We start from the raw sequence: 12,500 nt of genomic DNA, 5'->3' as shown, positions 1-12,500 counted from the left end.
CCCTCCTATCAGGGTAAGACCTCTAGAGACCCTCCTATCAGGGTAAGACCTCTAGAGACCCCCCTATCAGGGTAAGACCTCTAGAGACCCCCCTATCAGGGTTAAGACCTCTAGAGACCCTCCTATCAGGGTCAGACCTCTAGAGACTCTCCTATCAGGGTAAGACCTCTAGAGACCCTCCTATCAGGGTAAGACCTCTACATATAGAGACCCTCCTATCAGGGTCAGACCTCTAGAGACCCTCCTATCAGGGTAAGACCTCTAGAGACCCTCCTATCAGGGTGAGACCTCTAGAGACCCTCCTATCAGGGTGAGACCTCTAGAGACCCTCCTATCAGGGTGAGACCTCTAGAGACCCTCCTATCAGGGTGAGACCTCTAGAGACCCTCCTATCAGGGTAAGACCTCTAGAGACCCTCCTATCAGGGTAAGACCTCTAGAGACCCTCCTATCAGGGTAAGACCTCTAGAGACCCTCCTATCAGGGTAAGACCTCTAGAGACCCTCCTATCAGGGTAAGACCTCTGTCATACAGAGACCCTCCTATCAGGGTAAGACCTCTAGAGACCCTCCTATCAGGGTAAGACCTCTATAGACCCCCCTATCAGGGTTAAGACCTCTAGAGACCCTCCTATCAGGGTAAGACCTCTAGAGACCCTCCTATCAGGGTCAGACCTCTAGAGACCCTCCTATCAGGGTCAGACCTCTACATATAGAGACCCTCCTATCAGGGTAAGACCTCTAGAGACCCTCCTATCAGGGTAAGACCTCTACATATAGAGACCCTCCTATCAGGGTAAGACCTCTATAGACCCTCCTATCAGGGTAAGACCTCTAGAGACCCTCCTATCAGGGTAAGACCTCTACATATAGAGACCCTCCTATCAGGGTAAGACCTCTAGAGACCCTCCTATCAGGGTAAGACCTCTAGAGACCCTCCTATCAGGGTCAGACCTCTAGAGACCCTCCTATCAGGGTAAGACCTCTAGAGACCCTCCTATCAGGGTAAGACCTCTAGAGACCCTCCTATCAGGGTCAGACCTCTAGAGACCCTCCTATCAGGGTAAGACCTCTATAGACCCTCCTATCAGGGTAAGACCTCTAGAGACCCTCCTATCAGGGTCAGACCTCTAGAGACCCTCCTATCAGGGTCAGACCTCTAGAGACCCTCCTATCAGGGTAAGACCTCTAGAGACTCTCCTATCAGGGTAAGACCTCTACATATAGAGACCCTCCTATCAGGGTAAGACCTCTACATATAGAGACCCTCCTATCAGGGTAAGACCTCTAGAGACCCTCCTATCAGGGTCAGACCTCTAGAGACCCTCCTATCAGGGTCAGACCTCTAGAGACCCTCCTATCAGGGTAAGACCTCTAGAGACCCTCCTATCAGGGTAAGACCTCTAGAGACCCTCCTATCAGGGTGAGACCTCTAGAGACCCTCCTATCAGGGTAAGACCTCTATAAACCCTCCTATCAGGGTAAGACCTCTAGAGACCCTCCTATCAGGGTGAGACCTCTATAAACCCTCCTATCAGGGTAATACCTCTACATATAGAGACCCTCCTATCAGGGTAAGACCTCTACATATAGAGACCCTCCTATCAGGGTAAGACCTCTAGAGACCCTCCTATTAGGGTAAGACCTCTAGAGACCCTCCTATCAGGGTCAGACCTCTAGAGACCCTCCTATCAGGGTAAGACCTCTAGAGACTCTCCTATCAGGGTAAGACCTCTAGAGACCCTCCTATCAGGGTAAGACCTCTAGAGACCCTCCTATCAGGGTAAGACCTCTAGAGACCCTCCTATCAGGGTCAGACCTCTACATATAGAGACCCTCCTATCAGGGTAAGACCTCTAGAGACCCTCCTATCAGGGTAAGACCTCTACATATAGAGACCCTCCTATCAGGGTAAGACCTCTAGAGACCCTCCTATCAGGGTGTGACCTCTACATATAGAGACCCTCCTATCAGGGTAAGACCTCTAGAGACCCTCCTATCAGGGTGAGACCTCTATAGACCCTCCTATCAGGGTGAGACCTCTACATATAGAGACCCTCCTATCAGGGTAAGACCTCTAGAGACCCTCCTATCAGGGTAAGACCTCTAGAGACCCTCCTATCAGGGTAAGACCTCTAGAGACCCTCCTATCAGGGTCAGACCTCTATAGACCCTCCTATCAGGGTAAGACCTCTAGAGACCCTCCTATCAGGGTCAGACCTCTAGAGACCCTCCTATCAGGGTGAGACCTCTAGAGACCCTCCTATCAGGGTGAGACCTCTACATATAGAGACCCTCCTATCAGGGTAAGACCTCTAGAGACCCTCCTATCAGGGTAAGACCTCTATAGACCCTCCTATCAGGGTAAGACCTCTAGAGACCCTCCTATCAGGGTCAGACCTCTACATATAGAGACCCTCCTATCAGGGTAAGACCTCTATCGACCCTCCTATCAGGGTAAGACCTCTATAGACCCTCCTATCAGGGTAAGACCTCTATAGACCCTCCTATCAGGGTAAGACCTCTATAGACCCTCCTATCAGGGTAAGACCTCTAGAGACCCTCCTATCAGGGTAAGACCTCTAGAGACCCTCCTATCAGGGTAAGACCTCTATAGACCCTCCTATCAGGGTAAGACCTCTAGAGACCCTCCTATCAGGGTAAGACCTCTAGAGACCCTCCTATCAGGGTAAGACCTCTAGAGACCCTCCTATCAGGGTCAGACCTCTAGAGACCCTCCTATCAGGGTGAGACCTCTATAGACCCTCCTATCAGGGTAAGACCTCTAGAGACCCTCCTATCAGGGTAAGACCTCTAGAGACCCTCCTATCAGGGTAAGACCTCTAGAGACCCTCCTATCAGGGTAAGACCTCTAGAGACCCTCCTATCAGGGTAAGACCTCTAGAGACCCTCCTATCAGGGTAAGACCTCTAGAGACCCTCCTATCAGGGTAAGACCTCTAGAGACCCTCCTATTAGGGTCAGACCTCTGGAGACCCTCCTATCAGGGAAAGACCTCTAGAGACCCTCCTATCAGGGTAAGACCTCTAGAGACCCTCCTATCAGGGTAAGACCTCTATAGACCCTCCTATTAGGGTCAGACCTCTAGAGACCCTCCTATCAGGGTAAGACCTCTAGAGACCCTCCTATCAGGGTAAGACCTCTAGAGACCCTCCTATCAGGGTCAGACCTCTAGAGACCCTCCTATCAGGGTCAGACCTCTAGAGACCATCCTATCAGGGTAAGACCTCTAGAGACCCTCCTATCAGGGTAAGACCTCTAGAGACCCTCCTATCAGGGTCAGACCTCTAGAGACCCTCCTATCAGGGTCAGACCTCTAGAGACCCTCCTATCAGGGTAAGACCTCTACCAATAGAGACCCTCCTATCAGGGTCAGACCTCTACCAATAGAGACCCTCCTATCAGGGTAAGACCTCTACCAATAGAGACCCTCCTATCAGGGTAAGACCTCTATAGACCCTCCTATCAGGGTAAGACCTCTATAGACCCTCCTATCAGGGTAAGACCTCTAGAGACCCTCCTATCAGGGTAAGACCTCTAGAGACCCTCCTATCAGGGTGAGACCTCTACATATAGAGACCCTCCTATCAGGGTAAGACCTCTACATATAGAGACCCTCCTATCAGGGTAAGACCTCTACCAATAGAGACCCTCCTATCAGGGTAAGACCTCTAGAGACCCTCCTATCAGGGTCAGACCTCTAGAGACCCTCCTATCAGGGTGAGACCTCTAGAGACCCTCCTATCAGGGTGAGACCTCTAGAGACCCTCCTATCAGGGTAAGACCTCTAGAGACCCTCCTATCAGGGTAAGACCTCTACATATAGAGACCCTCCTATCAGGGTAAGACCTCTATAGACCCTCCTATCAGGGTCAGACCTCTACATATAGAGACCCTCCTATCAGGGTAAGACCTCTAGAGACCCTCCTATCAGGGTAAGACCTCTACATATAGAGACCCTCCTATCAGGGTCAGACCTCAATAGACCCTCCTATCAGGGACAGACCTCTAGAGACCCTCCTATCAGGGTAAGACCTCAATAGACCCTCCTATCAGGGACAGACCTCTAGAGACCCTCCTATCAGGGTGAGACCTCTACATATAGAGACCCTCCTATCAGGGTAAGGCCTCTAGAGATCCTCCTATCAGGGTCAGACCTCTAGAGACCCTCCTATCAGGGTAAGACCTCTACATATAGAGACCCTCCTATCAGGGTAAGACCTCTAGAGACCCTCCTATCAGGGTAAGACCTCTAGAGACCCTCCTATCAGGGTAAGACCTCTATAGACCCTCCTATCAGGGTCAGACCTCTAGAGACCCTCCTATCAGGGTCAGACCTCTAGAGACCCTCCTATCAGGGTCAGACCTCTAGAGACCCTCCTATCAGGGTCAGACCTCTATAGACCCTATCAGGTTAAGACCTCTAGAGACCCTCCTATCAGGTTAAGACCTCTAGAGACCCTCCTATCAGGGTCAGACCTCTAGAGACCCTCCTATCAGGGTGAGACCTCTATAGACCCTCCTATCAGGGTCAGACCTCTACATATAGAGACCCTCCTATCAGGGTCAGACCTCTAGAGACCCTCCTATCAGGGTAAGACCTCTACATATAGAGACCCTCCTATCAGGGTAAGACCTCTAGAGACCCTCCTATCAGGGTCAGACCTCAATAGACCCTCCTATCAGGGACAGACCTCTAGAGACCCTCCTATCAGGGTAAGACCTCTAGAGACCCTCCTATCAGGGTCAGACCTCTATAGACCCTCCTATCAGGGTAAGACCTCTAGAGACCCTCCTATCAGGGTAAGACCTCTACATATAGAGACCCTCCTATCAGGGTAAGACCTCTAGAGACCCTCCTATCAGGGTAAGACCTCTACATATAGAGACCCTCCTATCAGGGTAAGACCTCTACATATAGAGACCCTCCTATGAGGTTGAGACTCTGGTCAACGGTGCACTATATAGGGAATAGGGCCCTGGTCTATAGTTGTGCACTATATAGGGAATAGGGCTCTGGTCTATAGTTGTGCACTATATAGGGAATAGGGCTCTGGTCTATAGTTGTGCACTATATAGGGAATAGGGCTCTGGTCTATAGTTGTGCACTATATAGGGAATAGGGCTCTGGTCTATAGTTGTGCACTATATAGGGAATAGGGCTCTGGTCTGGTGCACTATATAGGGAATAGGGCTCTGGTCTATAGTAGTACCACTATATAGGGAATAGGGCTCTGGTCTATAGTAGTACCACTATATAGGGAATAGGGCTCTGGTCTATAGTAGTACCACTATATAGGGAATAGGGCTCTGGTCTATAGTAGTACCACTATATAGGGAATAGGGCTCTGGTCTGGTGCACTATATAGGGAATAGGGCTCTGGTCTATAGTAGTACCACTATATAGGGAATAGGGCTCTGGTCTATAGTAGTACCACTATATAGGGAATAGGGCTCTGGTCTATAGTAGTACCACTATATAGGGAATAGGGCTCTGGTCTATAGTAGTACCACTATATAGGGAATAGGGCTCTGGTCTAAAGTAGTACCACTATATAGGGAATAGGTCCCTGGTCTGGTGCACTATATAGGGAATAGGGCTCTGGTCTATAGTAGTACCACTATATAGGGAATAGGGCTCTGGTCTATAGTAGTGCACTATATAGGGAATAGGACTCTGGTCTATAGTAGTACCACTATATAGGGAATAGGGCTCTGGTCTATAGTAGTGCACTATATAGGGAATAGGGCCCTGGTCTGGTGCACTATATAGGGAATAGGGCCCTGGTCAATGGTGCACTATATAGGGAATAAAGTGCAATTTGGGCAGTGCCCTAAGAGTCTGCGTCCCAATCATGTCCTTCCTCCTGAAGTGATTGGATTGGTGGAGGGATGGGCAAGAGGGAGTTTCCGTTTACTGGTCATGTCCTATCAGATCCATGGAAGTTGAAGAGACCCCCCTCCTACGTGAGGAGACAGGAGAGATGATTTGGTCTGCCCCCCCCCGGGAACTAAAAGCATGCTGTCTCCGTTCCCTCGCAGTTCATTGCATGCGACGCGTACGGGATCTGTGTGAGAGTGTTCTGTGACTTCGGGGACCGGTTTGAGGTGTCGGACCCCACTGGAGAGGAAGCCAAGGAGATGTTTATCCAGAACATCACACAGGTACACACACGCACACGCACACACACACACACACCCTCCTCTCTGACCTCTAACCTCTGATCTGTAGGGTAACCCAGGGGTGGTAACCTGCATGGACAGCAGGACCCACGGCCTCCAGACTGGACAGTGTGTTCTCTTCAGAGAGGTCAACGGCATGGACACACTCAACGGCACCGCGCGACAGGTCACAGGTACTGATATGACAGGTCACAGGTACTGATACGACAGGTCACAGGTGCTGATACGACAGGTCACAGGTACTGATACGACAGGCCTATGACAGGTCACAGGTACTGATACGACAGGTCACAGGTACTGATACGACAGGCTTATGACAGGTCACAGGTACTGATACGACAGGTCACAGGTGCTGATACGACAGGTCACAGGTACTGATACGACAGGTCACAGGTACTGATACGACAGGCCAATGACAGGTCACAGGTACTGATACGACAGGTCACAGGTACTGATACGACAGGTCACAGGTACTGATACGACAGGCTTATGACAGGTCACAGGTACTGATACGACAGGCTTATGACAGGTCATAGGTACTGATACGACAGGCTTATGACAGGTCACAGGTACTGATACGACAGGTCACAGGTGCTGATACGACAGTCCTATGACAGGTCACAGGTGCTGATACGACAGGTCACAGGTACTGATACGACAGGCTTATGACAGGTCACAGGTACTGATACGACAGGCTTATGACAGGTCACAGGTGCTGATACGACAGGCCAATGACAGGTCATAGGTACTGATACGACAGGCTTATGACAGGTCACAGGTGCTGATACGACAGGCTTATGACAGGTCACAGGTACTGATACGACAGGTCACAGGTGCTGATACGACAGTCCTATGACAGGTCACAGGTGCTGATACGACAGGTCACAGGTACTGATACGACAGGCTTATGACAGGTCACAGGTACTGATACGACAGGCTTATGACAGGTCACAGGTGCTGATACGACAGGCCAATGACAGGTCATAGGTACTGATACGACAGGCTTATGACAGGTCACAGGTGCTGATACGACAGGCCAATCACAGGTCACAGGTACTGATACGACAGGTCACAGGTACTGATACGACAGGCCAATGACAGGTCACAGGTACTGATACGACAGGCCAATGACAGGTCACAGGTACTGATACGACAGGCCAATGACAGGTCACAGGTACTGATACGACAGGCTTATGACAGGTCACAGGTACTGATACGACAGGCCAATGACAGGTCACAGGTACTGATACGACAGGCCAATGACAGGTCACAGGTACTGATACGACAGGCCAATCACAGGTCACAGGTACTGATACGACAGGCCAATGACAGGTCACAGGTACTGATACGACAGGCCAATCACAGGTCACAGGTACTGATACGACAGGCTTATGACAGGTCACAGGTACTGATACGACAGGCCAATGACAGGTCACAGGTACTGATACGACAGGCCAATGACAGGTCACAGGTACTGATACGACAGGCCAATGACAGGTCACAGGTACTGATACGACAGGCCAATCACAGGTCACAGGTACTGATACGACAGGTCACAGGTGCTGATACGACAGGCCAATGACAGGTCACAGGTACTGATACGACAGGCCAATCACAGGTCACAGGCAGGAGAAGGTTGTATCACTGATTGTAATGTGTGTCTGTGTCAGTCCTCTCCCCCTACAGTTTCACCGTAGGGGACACGTCCTCTCTGCAGCCCTATGCACACGGAGGCTTCTTCCTGCTGGTCAAAACCCCCAGAACGTACAGCTTCGTAAGTAACACGACCACGACACGACCGCAGTACGACGTTCATTAAACGACATAACACATGCCTCATACTGCCTCATACTGCCTCATACGGTGTCATACTGCCTCGTACTGCCTCGTACTGCCTCATACTGCCTCATACTGCCTCATACGGTGTCATACTGCCTCGTACTGCCTCATACGGTGTCATACTGCCTCATACTGCCTCATACAGGTGTCATACTGCCTCATACAGGTGTCATACTGCCGTCATACTGCCTCGTACTGCCTCGTACAGTGTCATACTGCCTCATACGGTGTCATACTGCCGTCATACTGCCTCGTACTGCCTCATACTGCCTCATACTTCCTCATACTGCCTTGTACTGCCTCGTACTGCCTCGTACTGCCTCATACTGCCTCGTACTGCCTCATACGTGGGTCCTGTGTGGCTCAGTCGGTAGAGCATGGCGCTTGCAACGCCAAGCGTCGTGAGTTCGATTCCCGCTGGGGCCACCCATATGGCCCCACCCATATGTAAAAGTAGTGGCCCCAGCCGACTTGTAAGTCGCTTTGGACAAAAGCGTCTGCTAAATGGGATATATTTATATTTTTATTTATATATGGTGTCATACTGCCTCATACGGTGTCATACTGCCTCGTACTGTGTCATACTGCCTCGTACAGTGGCATACTGCCTCATACGGTGTCATACTGCCTCGTACTGCCTCATACTGCCTCGTACTGCCTCATACGGTGTCATACTGCCTCGTACTGCCTCATACAGGTGTCATACTGTCATCATACTGCCTCGTACTGCCTCGTACAGTGTCATACTGCCTCATACGGTGTCATACTGCCGTCGTACTGCCTCGTACTGCCTCATACTGTGTCATACTGCCTCATACAGTGTCATACTGCCTCATATGGTGTCATACTGCCTCATACGGTGTCATACTGCCGTCGTACTGCCGTCGTACTGCCTCGTACTGCCGTCGTACTGCCTCGTACTGCCTCATACTGTGTCATACTGCCTCATACAGTGTCATACTGCCTCATACGGTGTCATACTGCCTCATACAGGTGTCATACTGCCGTCATACTGCCTCGTACTGCCTCGTACAGTGTCATACTGCCTCATACGGTGTCATACTGCCGTCGTACTGCCTCATACGGTGTCATACTGCCTCATATGGTGTCATACTGCCTCGTATTGCCTCATACTGCCTCGTATTGCCTCATATTGCCTCATACTGCCTCATATGGTGTCATACTTCCTCATACTTCCTCATACTTCCTCATACTGCCTCGTATTGCCTCGTATTGCCTCATACTGCCTCGTATTGCCTCATACTGCCTCATACGGTGTCATACTGCCTCATATGGTGTCATACTGCCTCGTACGGTGTCATACTGCCTCGTATTGCCTCATTCTGCCTCGTATTGCCTCATACTGCCTCATATGGTGTCATACTTCCTCATACTTCTTCATACTGCCTCGTATTGCCTCATACTGCCTCATATGGTGTCATACTGCCTCATACTGCCTCATACTGCCGTTATACTGCCTCGTACTGCCTCATACTGCCTCATATGGTGTCATACTTCCTCATACTGCCTCATGCGGTCTCATACTGCCTCATACGGTGTCATACGGCCTCGTGGTTAGAACGTTGGACTAGTAACCGGAATGTTGCAAGTTCAAATCCCCGAGCTGACAAGGTACAAATCTGTCGTTCTGCCCCTGAACAGGCAGTTAACCCACTGTTCCTAGACCAGTTAACCCCACTGTTCCTAGACCAGTTAACCCCACTGTTCCTAGACCAGTTAACCCCACTGTTCCTAGACCAGTTAACCCCACAGCACTGTTCCTAGACCAGTTAACCCCACTGTTCCTAGACCAGTTAACCCACTGTTCCTAGACCAGTTAACCCCACTGTTCCTAGACCAGTTAACCCCACTGTTCCTAGACCAGTTAACCCCACTGTTCCTAGACCAGTTAACCCCACTGTTCCTAGACCAGTTAAACCCACTGTTCCTAGTCCAGTTAACCCCACTGTTCCTAGACCAGTTAACCCCACTGTTCCTAGACCAGTTAACCCACTGTTCCTAGACCAGTTAACCCCACTGTTCCTAGACCAGTTAACCCAACTGTTCCTAGACCAGTTAACCCCACTGTTCCTAGACCAGTTAACCCCACTGTTCCTAGACCAGTTAACCCCACTGTTCCTAGACCAGTTAACCCCACTGTTCCTAGACCTGTTAACCCCACTTTTCCTAGACCAGGTAACCCCACTGTTCCTAGACCGTCATTGTAAATAACTACACATTTCCGATACTTTCTGTATTTTTAATGTTCTATATGTTGACCAAGTTGCCTGCTGATTGTTTTGGGGCTGATATCAACAGTGGACGAATGAAACACACACCAAAAGACAGTTTGCAGTGGTCTTTTCCTTAAATGTCTCTGTCCGTGTCTCTCTGTCCGTGTCTCTCTGTCCGTGTCTCTCTGTCCGTGTCTCTCTGTCCGTGTGTCTCTGTCCGTGTGTCTCTGTCCGTGTGTCTCTGTCCGTGTGTCTCTGTCCGTGTCTCTGTCCGTGTCTCCTCTGTCCGTGTCTCCTCTGTCCGTGTGTTTCTGTCCGTGTGTCTCCTCTGTCCGTGTGTCTCTGTCCGTGTGTCTCTGTCCGTGTGTCTCCTCTGTCCGTGTCTCCTCTGTCCGTGTCTCTGTCCGTGTCTCTGTCCGTGTGTCTCTGTCCGTGTGTCTCCTCTGTCCGTGTGTCTCTGTCCGTGTGTCTCCTCTGTCCGTGTCTCCTCTGTCCGTGTCTCTGTCCGTGTGTCTCTGTCCGTGTGTCTCTGTCCGTGTGTCTCCTCTGTCCGTGTGTCTCTGTCCGTGTGTCTCTGTCCGTGTGTCTCCTCTGTCCGTGTCTCCTCTGTCCGTGTCTCCTCTGTCCGTGTCTCCTCTGTCCGTGTGTCTCTGTCCATGTGTCTCTGTCCGTGTCTCCTCTGTCCGTGTGTCTCTGTCCGTGTGTCTCCTCTGTCCGTGTGTCTCTGTCCGTGTCTCTGTCCGTGTGTCTCTGTCCGTGTGTCTCCTCTGTCCGTATGTCTCTGTCCGTGTCTCTGTCCGTGTGTCTCTGTCCGTGTGTCTCCTCTGTCCGTGTGTCTCCTCTGTCCGTGTGTCTCCTCTGTCCGTGTGTCTCCTCTGTCCGTGTCTCCTCTGTCCGTGTCTCCTCTGTCCGTGTCTCCTCTGTCCGTGTCTCCTCTGTCCGTGTCTCTCTGTCCGTGTGTCTCCTCTGTCCGTGTCTCTCTGTCCGTGTGTCTCCTCTGTCCGTGTGTCTCCTCTGTCCGTGTGTCTCCTCTGTCCGTGTCTCCTCTGTCCGTGTCTCCTCTGTCCGTGTGTCTCTGTCCGTGTCTCTGTCCGTGTCTCTCTGTCCGTGTCTCCTCTGTCCGTGTCTCCTCTGTCCGTGTCTCTGTCCGTGTCTCTGTCCGTGTCTCTGTCCGTGTCTCTCCTCTGTCCGTGTCTCTCCTCTGTCCGTGTCTCCTCTGTCCGTGTGTCTCTGTCCGTGTGTCTCTGTCCGTGTGTCTCTGTCCGTGTCTCTGTCCGTGTGTCTCTGTCCGTGTCTCTGTCCGTGTCTCCCTGTCCGTGTCTCTCTGTCCGTGTCTCTCTGTCCGTGTCTCTGTCCGTGTCTCTGTCCGTGTGTCTGTCCGTGTCTCTGTCCGTGTCCGTGTCTCTCTGTCCGTGTCTCTCTGTCCGTGTCTCTCTGTCCGTGTCTCCCTGTCCGTGTCTCTCTGTCCGTGTCTCCTCTGTCCGTGTGTCTCTGTCCGTGTCTCTGTCCGTGTCTCTGTCCGTGTCTCTGTCCGTGTCTCTCCTGTCCGTGTCTCTGTCCGTGTCTCTGTCCGTGTCTCCTCTGTCCGTGTGTCTCTGTCCGTGTGTCTCTGTCCGTGTCTCTCCTGTCCGTGTGTCTCTGTCCGTGTCTCTCCTCTGTCCGTGTCTCTGTGTCCGTGTCTCTGTCCGTGTGTCTCTGTCCGTCTCTCCTCTGTCCGTGTGTCTCTCTGTCCGTGTCTCTGTCCGTGTGTCTCTGTCCGTCTCTCCTCTGTCCGTGTCTCTCCTGTCCGTGTCTCTCCTGTCCGTGTCTCTCTGTCCGTGTCTCTCTGTCCGTGTCTCTGTCCGTGTGTCTCTGTCCGTCTCTCCTCTGTCCGTGTGTCTCTCTGTCCGTGTCTCTATCTGTGTGTCTCTGTCCGTCTCTCCTCTGTCCGTGTCTCTCCTGTCCGTGTCTCTCCTGTCCGTGTCTCTCCTGTCCGTGTGTCTCTGTCCGTGTGTCTCCTGTCCGTGTCTCTCCTGTCTGTCTCTCCTGTCCGTGTCTCTCTGTCCGTGTCTCTCTGTCCGTGTCTCCTCTGTCCGTGTCTCCTCTGTCCGTGTCTCTGTCCGTGTGTCTCCTGTCCGTGTCTCTCCTGTCCGTGTCTCTCCTGTCCGTGTCTCTGTCCGTGTGTCTCTGTCCGTGTCTCCTCTGTCCGTGTCTCCTCTGTCCGTGTCTCTGTCCGTGTGTCTCTGT

The 12,500-nt window shown here is 51.5% G+C and overlaps 1 protein-coding gene across 1 annotated transcript in view; it reads left to right on the top strand.

The window, feature by feature from the left end:
• Positions 1 to 12,500, top strand: part of LOC135534845 (ubiquitin-like modifier-activating enzyme 6) — a gene marked incomplete at its 3' end in the record, with an annotated part of 31,266 nt that overhangs the window by 11,416 nt on the left and 7,350 nt on the right. The window contains exons 8-10 of the mRNA XM_064961666.1: positions 6,061 to 6,183; positions 6,251 to 6,374; positions 7,872 to 7,975. Of these exons, the coding sequence (XP_064817738.1) occupies positions 6,061 to 6,183; positions 6,251 to 6,374; positions 7,872 to 7,975 (351 nt within the window). The remainder of the gene's footprint in view (positions 1 to 6,060; positions 6,184 to 6,250; positions 6,375 to 7,871; positions 7,976 to 12,500) is intronic.

The sequence above is a fragment of the Oncorhynchus masou genome, unplaced genomic scaffold (genome assembly GCF_036934945.1).
Source record: "Oncorhynchus masou masou isolate Uvic2021 unplaced genomic scaffold, UVic_Omas_1.1 unplaced_scaffold_4006, whole genome shotgun sequence".
Taxonomy (NCBI): Eukaryota; Metazoa; Chordata; class Actinopteri; order Salmoniformes; family Salmonidae; genus Oncorhynchus; species Oncorhynchus masou.
The sequence above is the reverse complement of the archived record's forward strand: the minus strand, read 5'-3'. Positions and strand labels throughout refer to the sequence as shown.